Source organism: Tachypleus tridentatus, chromosome 8 (genome assembly GCF_004210375.1).
Source record: "Tachypleus tridentatus isolate NWPU-2018 chromosome 8, ASM421037v1, whole genome shotgun sequence".
Classification (NCBI taxonomy): domain Eukaryota; kingdom Metazoa; phylum Arthropoda; class Merostomata; order Xiphosura; family Limulidae; genus Tachypleus; species Tachypleus tridentatus.
In genome coordinates, this window is record NC_134832.1 from 62,416,165 (window position 1) to 62,439,657 (window position 23,493).

At 34.4% G+C, this 23,493-nt stretch overlaps 1 protein-coding gene and 1 long non-coding RNA gene across 3 annotated transcripts in view; one reads left to right on the forward strand and one right to left on the reverse strand.

The window, feature by feature from the left end:
- LOC143222504 (homeobox protein engrailed-1-B-like) overlaps nucleotides 1-8,856 on the forward strand; it is a 60,566-nt gene extending 51,710 nt beyond the window's left edge. For both annotated transcript variants that reach the window (XM_076449109.1, XM_076449108.1), the window contains exon 2: nucleotides 6,202-8,856. In XM_076449109.1, the coding sequence (XP_076305224.1) occupies nucleotides 6,202-6,530 (329 nt within the window). In that variant the 3' untranslated portion in view covers nucleotides 6,531-8,856. The remainder of the gene's footprint in view (nucleotides 1-6,201) is intronic.
- The window catches only part of LOC143222507 (uncharacterized), an 83,303-nt gene that overhangs the window by 4,144 nt on the left and 55,666 nt on the right, over nucleotides 1-23,493 (reverse strand). The gene's annotated exons all lie outside the window — the stretch shown is intronic.

Sequence of the window (23,493 nt, forward strand, 5' to 3'; positions counted from 1 at the left end):
GAAGTCTACCTGCGATAATTGATAGATAGAACTATCTATATAACACGCACCAGTATAAAGTAACCAAATTCATTCATTTATTGGAGCATCACACTTTTCCGTGAAATTTGGGAATTTCTAAGGAAGTTGAAACTGAAACCACTGAGTATCAAAAAAGATTAAAACATGTGATTTTTTTCTTAAGTTGATTTATGTTAGTTTTGTATTTGTTTAATGTCAAGTTGTATGCTTAAACCGCAGAAGTACGCATGCTCAAATTCACCATAGTAAATATTTTATTTTTAAACTGTGTATTTTACCACATCGTTATTGTTTGGGTTAAGTCATTCTATGTGCACTGTTAATAGCACACATATGATGTTATAGTGTAACAGGCGTTATAACGATCGGATGTTACACGCATTAATTCTTTGGTGACAGCACTTCACGAGAATATTAAGTTGTCTGTACGTTGCATTACTTATAACAGAGTTGACAGTGATGAATGGACAGCAGATGGCAGGTCAGTCGTTTAGTAGATCACGGTGAAGGATCGTCACATCAGTAAATAACACTAACCAGTCATCGATGTGTTCCGCTTTTTTTTTCTTTCTAGGGCTCAAAGACTGGCTGCGTTAAGTGTGGTTCATTGAGAGGTATCTGAATTATAGCACTGATGAATAACACAGTAGTACATCGTTAAAAAGCTCGTGTATTAAACTTAACAGTTTAGTGTCACGGGTACGAAATTTCTAATCGCAAAATAGAGTTTATAATTAAATTCGCTGACAAAAATATTATCTGCTTATTATGTATAACTTTATGACGAAGAAGACAAACATTTGTTGTAGTTATAACGAGGGAAAAAGAGACTGTTTGATTCTTTGATCATGGTTTAGGTAACACGTATTTGTTGTTTTAGATAATGTACTAGACAATGACTCCACATGTCAGTGTGACAGAGTTTATCACAGAGAGGATTGCATAAGAACTACAATAATGTATTGTGACTCAGCAATGCAAAACGCAAACTAACGTGGCAGGGGTTTAGTTTAGAGAGAGAGAAATCTGAAGAATTCTCTCTCCAACTGGGGTGTTCAGGAACGTTGTGGTTCCTCTTCATCCCCTTTCGTGGAAGATTTGTGAAATTGTCAGGGGGATCTTGTTTTTCTTTTATTTTGACTCTTTTTAGGTGAAGGAGTGAGGTTGGTCATAATATTGATGAGCAAGATAAAGGTAGCACCGGAGAGACCAGCCAGACCAGCTCCCGAAAAGCAGATGTCAAAGTAAATATGAACATGAACATAAACGCGAAACTACCCGATTCAGGGCAAGTGACAGAGCGTAAAGTTTGAAGGCTTATAATACTAATATCCAGGTTTCGATACTCTTGGTGTGTACAGCACAGACGGTTTATAGTGTAGCTTTGTGTTTTAAAAAATTAAAATAAATAAAAAATAAACATTTTAAAATTTTAACGAGAATTAATTTATAATGAAAAATTGTCCAGCACACTCAGATAAGCGAGGCTCAAGCTTAAGAAACGACATACTCAGATTTGCGAATGTTAACGTAGGTTAGTTGAAACTCAAGGAAGTGCACACTTAAGTTTACATGTGGTGACATCTCAATACATACTGAAGGCCCGGCATGGTCAGGTGGTTAAGGCATTCGACTCGTAATCCGAGGGTCACGGGTTTGAATCCCCGTCACACCAAACATGCTTGCCCTTTCAGTTGTGGGGGCGTTATAATGTGACTGTCAGTCCCACTATTCGTTGGTAAAAGAGTAGCCCAAGAGTTGGCGGTGGGTGGTGATGACTAGCTGCCTTCCCTCTAGTCTTACACTGCTAAATTAGGGACGGCTAGCGTAGATAGCCCTTGTGTGGCTTTGCGAGAAATTCAACGTAAGCAAACAAACAATACATACTAATTTTACGTGGTGAGACCCAAATCATGTACTTGTAATCTAATAATGCTAATTACTGAGTCATTTTCAGCCCTAATTGTTTTAAAATGGTTTGTTTACTTCTTTGAACTTAAGTATAAAGTACACAATGTGCTCTGCCCACATTGAGTATCCAAATCAGGTTTCTAAGGTTGTAAATACACAGTTAAAAATGGCTAAAAGAGTAAATAAAATACAAAATCACAATACTTAACGGTTGGACATATTAATTCTGTGTTTTCATCAGATGTCAAGTGTTGATGATCTAGTTGTCATCATTACCAACTACTTGATACTCGATGATGTTAGTTCAGCAAGTCGAAACGTTGTGAGTTAAGCCTTATGTAGGGTAGTCACACGTTTAGTAATTCAACTATTGTAGATTACCTGGTTGTAAATAGAGAATTATGTATAACTCGCTTAGATTAACCAGCTATACTTTGTAGTTACAATGCGTATTCTTACTTTCGATATAAGATATTGATTTATAACGTTGATTTCAGTCATCTATATTATACCCTTATGTTGCTTTAAGGCTTAAAATCTGTAATACGAAAGCTTTACAGTACTGTGTTTTCGTAATAAACCCTCACTCATTATGTTTGTTGCTGCGATTATTGCCTCTTTTTTTCTTTCATAGATAACATAAAAAATTACTAGTAAACGATTGGCTGAGAATATTGTATAGTTTCAAACGGGTAACCATCTATATGGATGTTCAAGCAGTAATTAATCAATCAATTAGTTATAAAAACGAAAAATATCGGTATGTTCAGCTCACTAGGAACCAAATATTCAGGTACACGTGCGTTAATTGATAGACTAGAAGGAAGGTATCTGATCAATAATACGCACCGCCAATTCTAGAGTTACCTTAATCGAATATTAGAATTGAACTTTCATTTAAAATGCGTCCATGGTTTCAAAGTGCGGAGCACGTTTTTGCTGTACTTGTACACGAGTCACATATGAGTCATCGAATTTACAGTTCGGTAAACTAATCGCTTGGCCACGCTTAGCCTTTTTATATATTTTATTTTGAGGAAGGTAAATTCCCCAGATATGGTTGACTCCCCACAATAATGTTTTATTTGTACTCCCCTTCCTTTAAACAGTTTTTCTTTTCTTTTTTTCTTTCTCGAGCAGAAAATATTTTAAAGTTTATTTTACTTACTTCCATATCCTGGAGGTCTTAGCTGAAAAAAATAGTTATGTAAGTTGGCTATTTAAACGTAAATGGCACAACGTGTTTTCTTTCGTCATTTTTTGACGCATGGAGGATAGATAGTAGATTGTGGCAGTAGAGAAAAGGGCAACTCTTACTGTCATAAATGTCACCTAGGCTTTTTAAATAGAAAAAAAATGGTATTGAAGGAGACCACCCACACCCCTATAACAGGGGGAGCGGTTAGAGCGTGACAGAACAGTAAAGAGGTACATTACATGGACTGAGAGTTTATATATTCCATATATACCATAGAGTTTAACAATTTTTTTATTTATTTTTAGCTGATCAAATAGCACCATTCATTAAACTCGGTAGTCAAGTATGAATAAAAAATGAAATTAATTACGAAACGTACATGTTTTTTGACAGTCGTTTTAAATAACGCAAGATGTCTGACACCATGAATACAGTAATGTGAACGAAACGTGAAGGATTCCTCTGTTCTTCCAGTAGTCATTATATAGTGAATTTAAAATGTTGGTGTTCGGATCTTGTATATGACGTACGAGAATGAACATCGTCTACTTTACATAATTCTATAAATTATATTAATTCTATAATTAATCAAAAATATAAACCTAAAATTATCTTTCTTAAATTTTGAATGATTAAACTACGTTTTTGGTTCGTTTGTTTTTAAACGCAAAGCTGCTTAATAGGCCATATATGCTGTGCCAACCACGAATATCGAAACCCGATTTTTGAGTTTGAAGCTACTGACTAGCCGCTGAGCCACTGGTGACATTGTGCCTCTAGTAATGGTAATGAGTTTTGCCGCACGTTTTGCAACATTAAGAATCTTTTTTTCTAATTTTAACCAATCATACAAAGAAACGTAGATTTCTCCATAGTTTGAAATGAAACATCAATGAGCCCGAAAATCAATTGTTTTATTCTCTTGAAATTTGTACATGTTCTACAGTAATTCCTGTACACTGAAACCGATATCCATTTTTGTCCATCACTTACACTGTTTTACAAAATGTCGTATACACGTTTGCATAAGTGAATCATTTTTACTCAAACCGGGTAATATTTTGTTATGCTTAAGAGGTTTACAACCGCTAGCTATATATTACTCTGGACCAATCGCGACGTGTGAATCTTGTCGCTCGTTCTAGAACCCACGAGAAACACACCTCTAGTATATAAACAGTTAACAAGCCGCATGACATGCCATTTCTGAATAGTATTTAATCGCGTGTATGTGTGCTTTAACATTAATTTTTTTCAGTATTGTACATCGATCACTATGGCAACAAGGGGTTGTGTAAATGACCCGAATATATTCTGTTATATTTGTGGTAAATTTGTTGTAAACTTGATTTAAGTAAGAGTTATTTCATCTTCCCAGTTTGTATAAAAATATTTACGTAATAGAAGTAAATGAATATTATTTTCAAAATATAAATAGCTGTGTTATGGAAAATCCGTTGTTAAAACCAAAACAACTTTTATTAAGTTTAAATTCACAGATTTGTGTTATTAATCAATCGTCTAAGAAATGGGAGGGAAAAGGCGCCAAACGAATCACGTGTCCTAATTAAAATACTAATTAATTATATTTCATAAGTCACTTGATCGAAACAAACGTATATTTTTAGACCACTCTTTGTGACATACGATCACAATGTAGGAAAATATCTGTTTGATTAGCTAAGATTCACTGGACGATTTCTACTTTCACTAGTTAGTGGTTGTTATGAGAATTAAAGACCAAGAGGTTTAGTTTGTGAATTTCACGCAAATCTACACTAGAGCTATCTCCGTAGCCGTCCCAAAATTAGCTGTGTAAAATGAGAGGGAAGGCAGCTAGTCATCACTATCCAACGCCAATCCTTGGGCTACTCTTTTACTAACGAATAATGTTAATGACTGTTACATAATAATGGCACCACGGCTGAACGGGCGAGCATGTTTGGTGTGACAGGGTTTCGACCCTACGACCCTCAGGTTACGATCATCTGGCCATGCTTAGCCGTCCGGACACAAGAAGCTGTTTCGAGTTTAGATATTATCAGTTGACATATTTTGAAATGAGCTATAAACATATAACTCTCGCTGAGGAATATTTATTTGATTTAGAGCAAAGCCATATTGAACTACCTGCTGCGTCCATCGAGGAAAGTCGAACACCGGATTTCAGCGTTTTAGATCCATAAAGTTACCGCCGTCCCAACGGGAGACTTTTTTTCAATCTGTCCAGTGCGAGTATTGAAACCCGGTTTTTAGCGTTATAAGATCACTGACTGCTGAGCCACTGGGGTGTCTTTAAGAAACAAGACAATATTGTAACTTAAATAGCTTATTCCGCAACGTTTCAGTTTTGTTGTTTTTTTTTGCAACGCTCTGCAAATCTAATTTAGTTTCGGTGAATTGTCGTATCTACATCTGATTTAATAGGTGGTATATCAGTTCTTTACACAGGTTTGGAAACGTAACTAGTGCTGTTAGCTCTAATGGAGAAGTGCACAGCTTTTACGTTAAAATATTATTTATCTTTTTTTGAACAAGTAGTAATTTTATCATAAAGTCCTTTTCACAAATTCACAGAATTAATAAAACAAACTCCTTAGGAAATTGCAACAACAATGAGCGGAACCACGCGTAAGTGATGTCATATGTATAATTGTTAAAAATGTCATAACTTTCAATAATTGTGACACATTTGGTGAATCTATAGTCAGTTATCTGTAGGTGTTAACTATAGGTTTACTTCGAAACCTATTGTTGCTATACCATAACTTCCAGTAATTGCGACACGTGCGGTAATTCTATAGTCAATTATTTGTAAGTGTTAACTCCAGGTTTAATACGAAATTTAATGTCATTGCTTTTCAAATCGAAATTACTTTATTGTTTTCCGGACAGTAAATTGTGGGTGGACAGTAAATTATAACGTGGTAATCCCATGTTGAGGAACCTATACAAATATCAGTCTCATAAAAACATTTTTTTAAACTCACATTTAACTTGTTGTAATACAGATTGTAGTGAAATTACCGTGTGAGCATTTCTTCACCTAACCTAATATTTCTCTGTACCAGGTCCCAGGTCTCGACGAATAAAGAAGAAATTGAAGCCTGACGAGAAACGGCCAAGAACTGCCTTCACAGCAGACCAGCTAGCCCGACTCAAGGCAGAGTTCCAAGAAAACCGTTATCTGACGGAGAAGAGGCGGCAAGACTTGGCTCGCGAACTACAGCTTAACGAATCTCAAATTAAAATTTGGTTTCAGAATAAGCGAGCCAAGATCAAGAAGGCCTCTGGCCACACTAACTCGCTGGCCATCCAGCTGATGGCCCAGGGCTTGTACAACCATAGTACAGTCCCTGTTCGTGATGATATGGACGACAAGGACATTGAGTCGTCGTAGACTGATGTGTTGACGTCACACATCTCACCACCTTTAATGTACATATCGCCGTTTGAAGACTTGTTAACGTCACGACATACTAAGCCCTCGCTCATATGTATGTTATAAGCTCAGTTCGTCGTCTAAATATTGTGTGGAATGATGGAGATGTAACGTCATCAAACTTAGTAGTATGACAGTTTCTCAGGAGTGAAACTCGTGACGAGACTATTCTTGATAACGAACATATATTTTGTCGTCCAGTCTACACGTCCCCTGACACCATCGTGACATAAAAAGATAAAAAGTTTAAATAACAAAAGTTATTGTATATTAGTACACAGTCGTACAAACACACAAAGATTACGGACTTAACAAGTAATCTGCTAGTTTCTAAGTCATTTTGTGCTATGTCTTGTGTAATGTGTATCCCTTATATATATATATATATATATAGTAAACCATGAGATCAGCACATGTCGCCCTTGAACGTCTCATAAAGTCACAATGACTGGTATTCTTTTGGAATATAGTTTAATTATAAAAGTCCCATTCATGAAATTCGTCGTTGGTTTTCTTATGACAAAGTTCAAGGCGTCCAGTGATCCTGGTCCAGATTGTCATTGACTTAGTGGGTCTTGAAGTTGTGTCACATCCAACTAGTCTCTACTTCTCTTCAACTAATACCTTTGGCTTTTAGATCTGGTCAGAATTTGTAATAAATAAGCTGCAGTATTCACATAGCTTTGTTGGTCTCGAGTTTGTTTCACACTCGTTGATCTTCAAATGATCTCAGAATTGGCTAGATGCAACTTGTCGAAGATTGCTTCGTTTTCCGTTCGTGTCTCAGGTTATTTAGTTTATGTGGACCTCTTTCTTAACATAAACATGAACTGGTAGACTTCATTGCATGTAACACTGATCATCTGTATCTGGTGTGCAATGACATTCTTTATCAAATTGTTTAAACTTTATCCAGAGGATCAGTTCGGAGCTCACGTTATAATCTGTTTCTAATCCCATTTTCTGTCCCGTTCATCCTTTTGGTCCAGCATCTGTGCATAATAATTTATTTTGAAAGTAATAGAGAGCACGACTAAGAATGGAACATTTCATACAAATTAACAAATATTCCTGTTTCATTCAAGCACTATTTCTGTATGATAGTGATGAAGTGTGTTTAAAGATCAAACAAATGAATCTTTAGGACCCTGTATTTGAAAATAATTTAATTCTCTCTCATAAGAATGTTCTTATAAAGAGAAAAACACACTGAATCTCCATTATGTTGAACACCCTTAACGTAAAGTATATACTGATTAATTTAATTGAAGAACAAACACCACGCTAGAGCCTTCAATAAGAGGTCTGAAACGTTTTCTGTATTTTAGTATGCGATCAATCTTCGCCACGAAACATCCGAACTCTGATATTCCCAAACAGTCACTTCTGTTCCTTCCCTTTTTGCATCTCTGGTCTTTGCATTTACTATTCATTCGTGTTTCAGTAAAGTAAGGTGCTAATCCAACGTCTCCTTCACTGTGTACGATGTATTACTAAACTAAACTAAGACATTGGCTATTATCTATATGTAAATACAAAAATGCTCTTCAACCCAGCCCTCAAACGTGTCAGTCATACCCCATATCAAAGGTAGCAAACATCAAGGAAAATAAAAGTGTTACATATACTGTAATACATCATATCAACTGACGTGTTATTATAGCAGGAGGTTTTGTTTTAAATACTTCACGATGTTAAACGCAACGATCACATCACCACCTGAAAATCGAAAACTGAATTAAAAAAAAAATTATAGATGCGTATACTGAAGGGCGCATTAACAAAATTATTTTATTATCCCCTTGATTATAATACCAGTGGAATGTAACCAGTCAGCCAAATTATAATCTCTTATTTTGCAGAAGAGTAAACCTGTTCATGTTGTGTATAGAAATATTACAAAAGCCAGATGGGATTCAAACAGATGGAACAACAGCTATATTTATAACAAATTAAATAATGTTATCTGTTTATCTCTTTATATCACTGTAAGACCCTAAGCAAAACAAATTAGCTAAATGTAAATTTTTGAATGAAGTTATGCTGACATAGTCGGTGTTTCGGTCCTAAGAAGAGCTTTTTTCGCATTTCCTCTGTTTTACGATTAACCATGCAGTAGTGTTTCACCAGGGTCGCTAGTGTCCATTGCTGGTCTGATCTCTACTGGTATTTATGATAAAATTAGTTGTATATTGTAGTTACCCCTTTGTGAGTTTGAGTGTACATATAAGTTTTCTGTACAAATCTCGCATGGTTTGAAATAAAATATTTTCATTGCTGTAAACTTTTTGGTTTAAATATGTTAGGCAAACGTAAGCAGTCTTGAAAATTCGTGATTATTCTAACCGCTAGTTGGTTGAGGAAACAAATATGGCATAGTTACTATGATATTTAGTAGAATTTCCTCGATGCTACGGTGAAATTCTCAGAGTTTCGCATCAAGATAATAAAACACTGTTTGAATATTATTGTCGGTGTAAAATAGGGACTACGAAACATAATTTTTTAAATTACAAATTATGAAAATTTACAAGACTTCCTTATGTCTTCTAATTGTATATGAATACTGAGTGAACGTTGGTCAATAAAAAAACAATAGCATTGCAAACATTATGAATGTTTCCCAATAACTAGATCAGTATGTAAATTGTGTAGAAGGAGATTAGTTTATAATTTTTCGCAAAAGAACAATTAAATTTCATGAAAATTGGACTTGAATCTTTCACAAATTCCTCCTATTTTTATGTTTTCTTAAACCACGTGGTCACCAACAAATCCACGTGCCAATAATTAGAACAACCTAATACGAAGTAGAGCTTTAAATTGATTGAAAAATAATAACAGTAAAGAAGAAAATTGCCTTTCTTTGAAACATAAACCAAGTTCAACTAAAACCATGAACTTCTAAATGAAAACAATTAAATCTAATTAGCTCGGTTAAGCAATAGTCTCATTGCAGAAATTAACCTTAGCTATTAAAGTAAATCGTCTTATTTTGTTCATGGTGGTTTTCTATTCGTTTTACAAACCACAGTAATTATAATATAAAAACGTTGTTTTAAGTTTACGTATATATGTATATATACGCTCACATTCTGATTTTGTTTGTTTCTAATTACGGTATTGTTCAGTGTTAATAATGTTTGCAGTAACGTAGGAAATTAACTATATCCAATCATTGTGGTCATTTATATTTCAAATTAATGACTGTAAAGAAGAAACGTGTTTTCAAACGAAATATAATTTTTTTTACCTCCTTAACACAATAATTCTCCTATTTCATTTCTGTGCAAAGCCTCATGAATCTGCCAGTAAAGAGAAAAAAGTTTGTTTGTCCACTGCGGGCTTAGAAATATATTTTTAACATAATAAGTCTAAGATTAACAGCCGAGTAACCAGGGAACAAGAAACACATGGTGATTAGAAAACAATATGGCGGACAGTGGTAACTCGAAGAAGCAGCGAAGATAGCGAGAATGATAAGTTTGAATGGAATACCTATGCCTTTGTGTGTGAGAAAAGCTACCCATTCTACTGTAGCATTGCAACCGTATTCAACTCTTTCTGGATGATTGATCAAAGCGAAACATCAAAGTAAGAATCTTCCAGCTTAAATTACCAATTTTTATTGTCCAATTGTAGTTTGTTTTATTTATTAATCTGTTTATTTATGCATCATTTTGACAGTTTAATAAACAGCAGATACTATATTTACGTCTACATTTATTACACTGATACAAAACGGTAGAAGGTACCATATTTCTTCTTATTGCTTATTGTGAAATATTCACAGAAAACATAGCAAGGTATTTCGTGAAGTAAAAGTAAAAAACAAAGCAGCGACGCTGTCAGAAGAAACAAAGACTTAATAAAGTTTTATATATATAACCTGTCACTCTCCGTATTTAGGATTGCGCTGCCTCACAATGATAAAACAACAAACATGTTTTTTACTTAATACAGTTAATAGTAAGAGAAAAACGGATTACAGATATCTAAACTAAAATTTTCTAGTTTTTGAAATAAATGTTGGGGATTTTAAAATTAAGAGTTGCTAGTTATCTTCAACAGTTAGTAATAACACAAGGTGGCGCTATAGCACAGACGTGTTAGTACATATATTAAAAATACAGCAACTTCTTGTAGAAGACTTTTAGTTGGTGTATTCCTCAGTTTGTTCCGACAATGCACTCGATTATGTATTTGTAAAGGATTAAACTATTATTTAATTACTTGTTCTAGTTAACTATCATGTTTCCAGTGAAGATTCGAAAGTTATTTAATTTTAAAACGTATGTACAGCTAGCGCATATGTTTGTTTGTTTGAAGTTCGTGCAAAGATATACGAGGTCTAACTTAGCACTTATTAAGAAAAGACAGCTACTGAAAATTATCCACCCCTCTACCTCTTGGGCTACACTTTTATCAACGAAAAATGGGATCGAACATAACTTTATAACACCCTCAAGGCTCAAATGTTCAGTAGTAATAAGAATTTGTACACGCAACTCTCAAACTACGAGTTAAGTGCATTAGCCATTGGGTCCTGCCAGGGTTGCCTTTGACAGGAACAACTAATGAAATAAGAACATGCGTGAGTAACATGGTATTTAAAGTTTGTTGTTTTTACTAACTTCTTGAGTAAACCGAACATTGATTAATTGTTTGTACATGTGATGATATTTACCACTGAACATTTATGTAAATTACTTATGACAACACCATCCAAAACACGAGAGCAAAAGAACAAAATGTTTACTGACAAACACGTTATATTCTGAATGTGTAAGTCGGTTGACTCAGAGACAAAGATGTAGCAAATACACTTGATACCTCTACGTTTCAGTCTGCTTTTCCTGGATCACAAACTTCCTCCTGTCATTAGTTGTGTCATACTTCCCAACACTGAGAAGTCAGTTAAAAACCCGTCCCATACGCCCTGTCTTTTGCCTCACAGTTGGGACTAATTAGCACTGGGTTTGAGAGTAGCCGTACCCCTGCAGGAAGCACGGAATTCCTCTCCGCTACGTAGGCACTGCTTCCTATTAGAGACTCATTAAAAGGAAAAGAGTTTGTTTAAAGCAGTTATTTAATGTTGTCAGAAATCACACTAGTCTGGACCTCACACGATGAGACCACTGATAAGTTAGAGCTCGTGTTTCCAAGTCTTCTTTACCAGCATTTTCTTTGGCTTATGCACGTGGCCTGTGACGTGAAATAACACTGCGGTACTTTAAAACACATTAATTTCGTATAGAAGAATTATCGTAATTTATTTTTACGCGTGTATCTATTTGAAAGAGTAAATATTAGGTTGAGAAACTGAAATCTCTTCATGTTCAAACAATCGCATTCAGTATCACTAACCTTTTCAGAACTGTTTATTGTAATGTAATATCCTTATTAAGGCCTGTCGATTGTAGCTCAATATTTATTTTCAGGACTATTGGTTGTAGGGTAATCTGTTTCTTCTAGGTTGTGTTATTGATTGGAGTCTGATCTTTTTCAGGACTATTGATTGTATATAATACTTCTTTGGAAAACTACTGATAATAATGTAATATTTTTTCTTCAGGACTACTAATTATAGTGTGACATTCCTCTTTTAGACTATCGATTGCAATGTTGTGCTTATTTTCAGCACTTGATTGTGTGTAATTTTCATTGACTATAGTGTAACATCGTTTAAAGAAAATATTCATTGGAACAGCATAAATACACGCAATGGTTAAGGTAGAAATAAAACTGTAAAAACCCTTTGTGTTCACTACAGTTTGAAAATGTTAAATTTTATGACATCGTAGTTCATTAAAATATACCTTAATATTTTATCATAAGTAGGTCATGAAATCAGTTAGTGATGACCAGTATAGAATATGTAGATAGTATGATATCTAGGGATATCAGCTGGAATAACCTGGGACTAGATATCAATTTTGATCTTCAGTCTACATTACAAAGCGTAATTCAAGAATACTTATAGAGATCATAATAGAGAGTTAGAGACTTAGTCTGTGCTCGTGTTTTTATTGCAAACAGGCCCAGTGTCACTGTGTAATTCGACTAAAGTTAGTATAAAACTACCAGGCTTGATGTGACCTGGTAAATGTGTAATGCATCTACCCTCGACAGTATCTTATGCCACACGTTTGCTACACTCGATTCACTGTCACGAATGTGTGGAACTTTCCATATGGCATTAAATGTCTCGAACAACGTTTCGGACTTCTTTCTACCATTCTCGAAGAGGTGTCGTAAAGGAGAGAATGGTGTCATCAGTATTCCAAAAGTATACCAATGTTAAAATATTGTGTCACACTGTAGAACAAATTTCGCAAACAGTATTCGTAATTCTTTGTTCACAACAGCTATGGTCGTATGATAATTATTATAGTCACTTGCGAAACAAGGGCTGTCCTTGTTTACTAGATAAAAATAAATCTCGCACAGTTTCATTATTAAAATCGTCTTCAAACGAATAAAATAAAAACAAGAAGGGTTTGGTGCATTTTTCTCAACATGATAATTTCGAATCCTGATTTTCATTTCATCTACTAGGAAATAACCTCTAAAAATGATCTGGTGCTACTGACCAGAGACAGAACAAACCAGTCAGTAACGCCCACTTGGTGCTACTGACCAGAGACAGAACAAACCAATCAATAACGCCCACTTGGTGCTACTGACCAGAGACAGAACAAACCAGTTAGTAACGCCCACTTGGTGCTACTGACCAGAAACAGAACAAACCAGTCAGTAACGCCCACTTAGTGCTACTGACCAGAAACAGAACAAACCAGTCAGTAACGCCCACTGCCTGCACGTTTATTCGTAACATAATAATACGATTGAACTGTCACATTTACAGAGCCCCTATAGTTGAAAGTGCAAAGCGTGTTTAGCACCATTTCATGAATTGAGTTTTAGGCCTATCAATCTGCAGTTCTAATTTAAACCAAGGTAAGTGTAAGAGCCTATCATGTGATTACTGTATATATATTACAGCAATCGAAAAGTTTTTTAATCAAAACTTAACAAACACATCAGCATCTTGCGTCACAAAGAAATGCTGCAGTAACGATCTGAATACTATTTTACTGAATAAAATTCAAATAATCCAGAAAAAATAATTATTGCAGTGAATAAACATCATGGAAAATTTTAAACCTGGATTAAGCATACCAAGGTAATGATTTTTAATCCTTTTTTAAATAAATGTAAATCGTAACTATATTTAAGAATTAATTAGTTTGAGCAATTGAAAAGTAGCTAGTACTGATTTACTCCAATATTAATTTCTTCGTAATTTTCATAAATAATTACAACTGAAGAAAAATTATTCAAAAAAACATAATTTATTTTAATAATCTCCTATGTTTACTTATATGGAGACAGTATGAAGTAAAGTATTCAGTTTTACTCAGTGAGGTTCATAAGGAAAATCGGAACAAGAAAAGAATAGGAGAGCAAAATTAACAAGCACGTGCTTCAACCAGAACCAGTAATGTTGGGTTGGACAAGATGGTGTAATATATTGTTAAAAGCTTTGTAACGGGAAGTATGAAACTTTAGTAACCAAAGTAAACAATGAAACAGATAGTCAAAGGCGTCTGGACTCAGGAAAATTATCGAGCTATAAGGTAAACTGACTTTTTAAACATAAATGGTTACTTTGACCACACTGGAATCATCCCATGGTTCAAATCTTAAACGACATGTAATTTGAATCAGACTAAAGTCTGGTCAACATTTACTGGATGTTGTTACATAACGTCCTACTTGTTATGTAACTCTGGTGTTATCGGTGTTCGGAAATACGTTTTGAAAAACTGTAATTTCTCACTTTTATGTTTGTGTCGTACTGATTGAGGTGCTGCAGAGGAAAATTACCACCCTGATAAACAGTGAGTTTAAACCCAATGAGAATGTTATGACCGTAAAATGTATGTTAAAATATCACCATAACATTTTAACTAACTGAAGAAATTGTTGTCGTTTTAAACAGTTAATGGTTATTTTGTCCTTTCACATACCATTTATATCACTTCTATCTTTCTTATTTCAGTAAAAAATCCTTATTTCTTGTTTTGTTACTGATTGCTGTTTCATTCTGTGCAAATATTAAGAAAAGTTCCAAGCTAAAGTAATTTGAAATTGTTATAGCTCTGTATCTGGAACTGCACGAAACTCGAGGAAACCTGGGTAAAAATAACCTGTCTACGAGGTTATAAAAAATATCCATTATTTTCTATTAATTGTATTTGCAAAATTAATTGGAATGTACAACATATTTTTCGAAAGTAAATGTCGTACGTTCCGTTGCTACAGAACGTTGCTAAAGAAAGGGTAAAATAAGGAAAAGTGTTGTGCATATATGAAGGACCTACATTCGCGAAAGAAAAAAACGGCCTTAGGTAATTCTTGCCCATTTTACTGTGATATTGTGTAGTGATATGAGGTAATAAAATACTATTTTGGAATCGCTTATATTGGTCAGCATCATGATACTATATTAATGGCTGATAAGTACCGGCATTACTGGTGTGTCCTTTTTTATCGTCTTAAACATAAAGACAATAAACTAAAACAAAACGAAAAAATGATTTGAACTCGTTCTTTAAACCTTCGAGATAGTTCAAATATTTATTCTAAGATTGTATAATCACTTTAGAGATTTTTTATTATCTATGAAGTCATAAAATTATTAGTAATAATTATACATATGTAAAATATTAAATAAGATTTTTATTGTTCACTTTCCAGTCAGTCTCAACTAACATTCAAAATGAAATTTTACTGAATTTCTATTTAAAATATATTCTATCTTTAAGCAGTTTTAAAAATTCTAAACTTCATAATACTTTCAGCGATTTTCTCAACAAAGTAAATCCAGCATGGCCAGGTGGTTAAGGCACTCGACTCGTGATCTGAGTGTCGCGGGTTTGAATCCCCTTCGCACCAAACATGCCCGCCCTTTCAGCCGTGGGGTCGTTATAATGTGACGGTCAATTCCACTATTCGTTGGTAAAAGAGTAGCCTAAGAGTTCGCGGTGGGTGGTGATGACTAGTTGCTTTTCCCCTAGTTTTACACTGCTAAATTAGGGACGGCTAGCGCAGATAGCCCTCGTGTAGCTTTACGAGAAATTCACAAAGCTAAACCATCTCAAGAAAATTATTTTCATGTTGTATTAAAATGATTTGATACAACCCTGTTCTAGTATTAAATATGGTGAATTACTGATATTCACTCAATAGTGTTAAACAATACAAACCAATTACAAAGGTCTGGAGAAGGTACGTGAAATTAAAGTTTAACCTATGTATATATATAACAATCTGTAGGCTAGACTTTAATTTTAAGTACCTTCTCCAGACCTTTGTAACTGGTTTGTATTGTTTGTTTCTTGTTTGTTTTTCGAGAGTTTTAAGAAAATTTGTGAAAAAAATGATGTCCAACGTTACGAATGTTACGAAATATAAATACTAATTATATACTTAAATCATTTTATTACATTGTGTGGTTAAGTAATTATTATTTGGGAACACTGTTGCCTGTAGATTTTACGTTTTGAATAAGGATTCTCAGGGCGTGTTTTCCCAAACTGTTGAATGTTGAAAATGATAGCTCTAAAGACTCAAGACGAACATTTGTATCAACCTTTGTGAGCAGATACTTAAAGCGCTCGACTTGCAATCTAAGGGGTGCAGGTTTGAATCCCTGTCACACCAAATATACTCGCCATTTTAGCTGCTTGAGTGTTATAATACCGCTATTCGTTGGCAAAAGAGTAGTCTAAGAGTTGGCGGTGTGTGGTGATGAATTGGTACATTCCCTCCTTTCACTACAAAACTATGGACGGTCAGCGCAGATAGCTGTTGTTTAGCTTTGCGCGAAATTCCAAACAAGTAACTGAACTATAACTTGAACACATCGATAAGATGGCATGTTGTTCACGTTTGGATGTATTTCATATTAGTCATTACTAAGCCTACTGACTGATACCTTAACATAGTCAAACAATCTCTGAAGTTTGCTAGAAAACGTCTTGTAATGTTCAAATAACATATCATTTATTAATTGATCTAAGCCTACTTTCTATTTCTGTCATTTACATTTAAATCAGACAGATACTGCTGTTTAGGACTACTCCTGTTACATTCACCAAAAGTAATATGTATTCTTCGTAAGTATTAAAAACGAATCTGAGTAATTATGAAAGTTCTAAAACACTTGTAACAAATTTCCACAAAATTGTAATATGTTTGAAATATTGGATTTACATATACGTCTGGTTAGATACAGAAGAGATATGAAGAACATATGGATATAATAAAAGCGATTATGTTTTGTTTTTACTGTTAAATTATTCGACTTGCTCACAATAACGCGAAAACAACGTTTGAATATATAAGCTAGTATACTGAAAAATGTAATGCGTTTCGCATGTAATAATTACTCGTAAGCTACGCGCCTATTGAATACAAAAATTTAGAAATAATATTTACACGAGTGTGAGCAATTTTTATATTATATAACATAAACAATACTTCACTTTCATATCTTTTTTTTTGTCATATGACATTCGCGAACTGTAAATAGATATATGCTAACGTAAACTGTTACAGTTCTGACCAAGTGCCGAAAGGTAGAAGTGAAGATGGAAAAAAAACAGTCTCTTGTGAATGATGGAATTGCAAAGTGTTAGAACGAAAAAGTAAGCAACAAATATTTCAAAGAAAGATTCGAGAATGTTGAGAACAACACGAACCACGTTTTTATTTTATATCGAACCGTGATGAATTTGACGCATCACAGAAGAAAGAAGTGGGGAAAACGTTCGTGGTTTTCAGCCATTCACCTTCTCTCCGAAACATTAGAGAAAATAATTTTTCTAAATATTTTTTGTTTCTTTAAAACGTAACTCATTAACCGACTTACTCAGCAGCTCCTGCCCACTGATTTATTTGTTACGCGAATTTGGTTTGTAAACGAAAAACATAGAAATACAACTGTATTACTTAAAGGTTCACTGCTTTAGTTTACTAACCGTAAGACTAATTGGAACACCAAGGAAACCGAACTAACTTTGAACATGACTACTAAACATCAAATTCGTTTAAAACAATTTCTCAAAATACATAGCTTACAAACCTCTGCCTGACTGAGTGACACAAAACCTAAAACATGATTTTAAAATAGGGCAGTATTCCCACAGAAAATGCAAGCCAAAGGCCATACAAGATTCACTTCAAGGTAACTGGGCTCTAACAATACAGTCTGGGAATAAGCTAGAAACGACTAGTTTAGGCCGTTGGTTAGAATGGTCAGTGGCAACTTTTTAAATATATTACAGCCGAGAAATGTTTATCAATTTTAATATACTATAAATAAAGGTAGATAACAGTACGTTTTCATGTTACACATATTACAGTAGTGTGTTTTAGGGTTAAAAGACTTGAATGGGATGTATCTGCGATACAACGTGAGACAACCATACAAGACACTCAGTTGATGATTTTAAACACAGTGAACGAGAGATAGTTTACTCTATTCTCTGAAGATGTTATTTCCCTTATTATATATAACTGTTTCTATTTACTACAGCGTGTTATTAAAGAAAACAAAAGCTCTCTGATAGCAAAGTCGTATAACGGGTCTACTGACTGATACCTTAACATAGTCAAACAATCTATGAAGTTTGCTAGAAAACGTCTTTTAATGTTCATATAACATATTAAAACATTTAAATCAACTTACACGAGTTATAACTTACTTTAGTTAGTATAACATGATCTAAATAGGTAACAAGTCTACTTTAACTAGCGTAACATGAGGGTGTCTGATTTATTTATTTATAGTGTTTTTTCATATCGTAGTCTCTTCGTTATCGAAACATGCTCACAATTTTCGTCCAATAAATAATTTTTTGGTCCACAGAAGTCAGACAGTACGTGGAACACAACCGGTCCGTGAAACCTTGACTCCTAGTTCGCTTCATCTTCATTAACTATTACTGGACGAAACGTTATTGTTAAGACACTGCTTAACCTCCGTCATTAAACGTGTCTTAACCTTAGCTTTTGGTAAATTTATACTTAAGTTCCTAAGTGGCGTTTCTTTTGCTTCTTAAGTAAAGCTATTTACCTATGCAGTCACCAATAACCTGCACTTCTCGCCTCACTTACAACCAACATTGATACATTTATGTGGCTACTAATTATAACTCTAAGACTTACAGTCTTAAAAAATGTAGATTCAATAGCATAAATATATGATATAAACTAATAAGTATTTACGCGAATTTTCTCTACGTTACAAGTAGGACAAAAGTTAAAAACTACAGTCTTGGTTTCTGAATTACATAGTAATTTATTCAGGACGTTCCGAGTGACATAATGTGGGCAGACACTTAAGAAATATATATAAATACCCTATATAACATTCAGTTGTCTTTTAAAGTAAAACGTATGACAATAACTATATAGATTCGCATTTAGAAAATAGTTACATACCATGACAGTGTTTTGGCCTGAATATGGTAGCTGATTATTTACGCATGCGTCATGTGTAGTTCGAAGCTCGAAAATGAAACAGATTCATAAAGAGAAGGATTTTTGGCGTTTGAGCTGGGCTTGTGGCGAATACAGTTAAAATGTAGATACATTTTAAACCAAATTAAACACCATCACATTATTAACGAATAGTTAGAAGATACATTTCAAGCCAGAGTAACATCATCACATTATTAACGAACAGTTAGAAGATACATTTCAAGCCAAAGTAACACCATCACATTATTAACGAACAGTTAGAAGATACATTTCAAGCCAGAGTAACACCATCACATTATTAACGAACAGTTAGAAGATACATTTCAAACCAGAGTAACACCATCACATTATTAACGAACAGTTAGAAGATACATTTCAAGCCAGAGTAACACCATCACATTATTAACGAACAGTTAGAAGATACATTTCAAGCCAGAGTAACATCATCACATTATTAACGAACAGTTAGAAGATACATTTCAAGCCAGAGAACAGTTAGAAGATACATTTCAAGCCAGAGTAACACCATCATATTATTAACGAACAGTTAGAAGATACATTTCAAGCCAGAGTAACACCATCACATTATTAACGAACAGTTAGAAGATACATTTCAAGCCAGAGTAACACCATCACATTATTAACGAACAGTTAGAAGATACATTTCAAGCCAGAGTAACACCATCACATTATTAACGAACAGTTAGAAGATACATTTCAAGCCAGAGTAACATCATCACATTATTAACGAACAGTTAGAAGATACATTTCAAACCAGAGTAACACCATCACATTATTAACGAACAGTTAGAAGATACATTTCAAGCCAGAGTAACACCATCACATTATTAACGAACAGTTAGAAGATACATTTCAAACCAGAGTAACACCATCACATTATTAACGAACAGTTAGAAGATACATTTCAAGCCAGAGTAACATCATCACATTATTAATGCACATTTGTTTTGAGTAAAAGGACTTTGAGATTATCTTACACTTAAAGGAACTTCTTAATAAAAAGTTTACTTTGGTGTAGTAAAGAAGATAAGACAGTGAAAATGTTCTCAGTATCGTATATATATAGATAGATAGATAGATGAATACAACAAAATTAACTACATTTTCTAATGTTACAATCACAATTACACCAGTGTTCACCCCAGAATTCATTCTCTCGTTAATTACATTACCATAAAATATTAGTTCTGTTAAGCATAAGAACGAATTTTCTACTTAAATATTTATAAAACTTTCCGCGTATAATTTTCACTGCATTAATATATATATATATACATATACAATTCCTCTGTGCTGACAAGTGCGAGCCAAGCAGGTACTTAAGAGGATACACCATGAAAATCACCGGGATGGTATACCAATTATCTAGTTAGACAACGCTCTTGTTTCACATAATGCCATGTTTTCACTTCAGAGGTTTCGTTTAAAAAGAAATATACGACCCATTATCATCACCTACAATGGTTTCTTAGCGTCACGAGCTTCAGAGAAGCCCATTCAGTTGCTGAAATTACTGACTAGCTTGACACTTTTAGGGTAGGAAATTTTCTGACATTAGATTCCGAGTAACTCCTGATGCCAGTAGCCCTAAGTGTGTCTCATATCCTTAGGGAACTATCTTCCTTTCTCTCTGTTTCTATTACATGTTTATGTTGTTGCCAATTGTCCTCGTTTCTAATGTCCCATTTTACCGACTGTTACAACTAAAGAAAAAAGTTATTTTATGCCTGGAATTAGTTGGTGTTCGTTATTAAGCACAAAGCTACACAAAGGGTTATCTGTGCTCTGCCCACCAAGGATATCGAAACCTGGTTTTTAGGAGTAGAAGTCCGCAGGCAAACACCGCTGTGCCACTGGGGAGGGGAAGAGTGTTGAGTTTAGTGGATTATTTTTACTTTTATCACATAAAATCGAATTAAATTTACATGTGTATTCGCAGATAATGCATAATACTTTGTAATGTAATGGAAAAACAAAAGGAGTATATAATATGGTATGTACCTCTGTGATATAGATAGTAGCTTATACGATCACCTGAGTTTAATAGTTAATAAGTAACATTAACAAAATAGTATATAATTTTTAATTAAAATTTGGTGTTGATTTGATTTTTGGATTTTGCATAAAGATTTATATTCATTATTTAAGCTTAATTCTGAAGATATAGATCAGAGGGAAGTCAGACAAAATCATCTTTCCTTGGACAACTCTTGTCAGACCGAAGACATAAATATGAATGGAATTTGACTGTTACTTTTCTAACGCATCAAAAGTGTGGAGAGCGGCTTGTAGTTCATTTTAGGGGGGAGGTAAAACCGAAAAAAATCACGTAATTTCAGCTCTACAACTCGGCACTTTAACCTCTGGCTCACGTTCAACAACGATTTGTGTGATCGTAGGAGCTATGACTTTCGCACAAACCTACATGAGGGCTATCTATGCTAGCCGTTCCTAATTTAACAATGCAAGATTAAAGGGAAGGCAGCTAGCTAGTCAGCACCACCCACCGCCAACGTTTGAGCTACTATTTTACCAACTAATAATGGGATTGACTGTCTTGCGTAAGCTACTGACCACAGCAACGATTTATATCCGATGTCACAACTTTGCGATAAGTATGTTAAGGTAATTTTGTTTGAATGACAGATTTTTCCAGAATTAGAACATATTTAAAACTATATTAAGTTCGAAGCTAAAACCTGCAATGGGTGTTTATATATATATATATATAAATATATGATTGTTTCCTGCATAATCTGCACATCACGACACGACAGTGTTTTACTGATTAAGAACAGTTTACCATGACAAGCACTCCATGTTTCATGCCTGTTATACACGCGAACTGTAAAAGTAAACAGTCATTAGCAAAGCAGCGAACCTGATTCCGACTTCAATGGGTTTCTGAGAAGAACTACGTGCGGTGGCAGGAACGGTTTTTCAGTCCTGGGTTTATTTCTCAGAGGAGTAAGTGTACTATGTACTCGAATTTGTAACTTATATTTAAAAATAATAATAATAAAATATGGTAACTAATTAACATTTAGATTTAGGTGGTTGTATAGGCAAAAAACTATGAAACAGATATGTATCATACTAAACTTAAGTGATTGTAAAGGCCTCAAACACTGTCACAAATAGCTAGCATATTAATCTTAAATTATTGGATAGTTCTATATGTATTTTAGTTACTACAAACCTAATTGTACCTAAAATATTTCACGACAACTCCCGTTTCTTTTACTCATTTTATTTCAAATAGGAGGCGTAAGTAATATTTTATCTTCTCTGCTTCCCTGAATTTAGAACATGTATGTATATATATCTACTCTACTAACTCGTAGACCTGGCATGGCCGGGTGGATTAAGGCGTTCGACTCATAACATGAGGGTCGCAGGTTCGAATCCCGGTTGCATCAAACATGCTTGCTCTTTTAACCGTGGGGGCGTTATAATGTGCGGTCAATCCCACTATTCGTTGGTAAAAGAGTAGCCCAAGAGTTGGCGGTGGGTGGTGACGACTAGCTGCCTTCTTACACTGCAAAATTAGGGACGGCTAGCGCAGATATCCCTAGAGTAGCTTTGCGTGAAATTCAAAATACAAAATACAAATACTTTACTATTTCATGTATATATTGTTTGCTTATTAAACATGTTGTAAAAGGCATGGAGAACATTCTTTATTCAACATAATTACAAGCTCACAGAGCCTTAAGACCGAAGAACTTCAAAGTAAGACTGCAATCAGTGATGTCGAGAAAACCCATTTGTAGAGAAATATATATATATATGTAAAACTGTGTTTTAAGTTAACCATGAATGAAACATAAAAGCAAGACGTTGGTAGAAGTACATGAAATGACAGTCAATCACTGTAGTAAATTTCTCAACCATGTCAAGTCAAAATGGGCGGGTACTGTTTAAAAGGGCGCGGCTACTAAGAAGAGAAATAATACCCGGAGGACTATGTTCGTTCCGGTTTAAGTCACTATACTGATTGGATGGTCTTAATAATGAATATTTTTTGTTTTTAATCTATTTTTGCACTTCTGAATATCTTGTAAAAGTGATCAAACGCTGACAGTTCTGACTGTATCGCACTTCATCGTGTCGAAATTAGGCCTAACCATTTCCCACTTTACCAAACGATATCTTATATTGTTAAAACCCTATAACGAAGAACCGGACTTACTGACCTGAAGTATGTGTTTTTTTACTTGTGGTTTATGTAGTCCGTAGTAATACATAATACTTAACACTTATAACCACCATCTGGAACAGCAACCCGTGTTGTCCAAGAGTAATGTTTAACATTCGTGACATTATCCTCACCAAAACTTAACTCTCA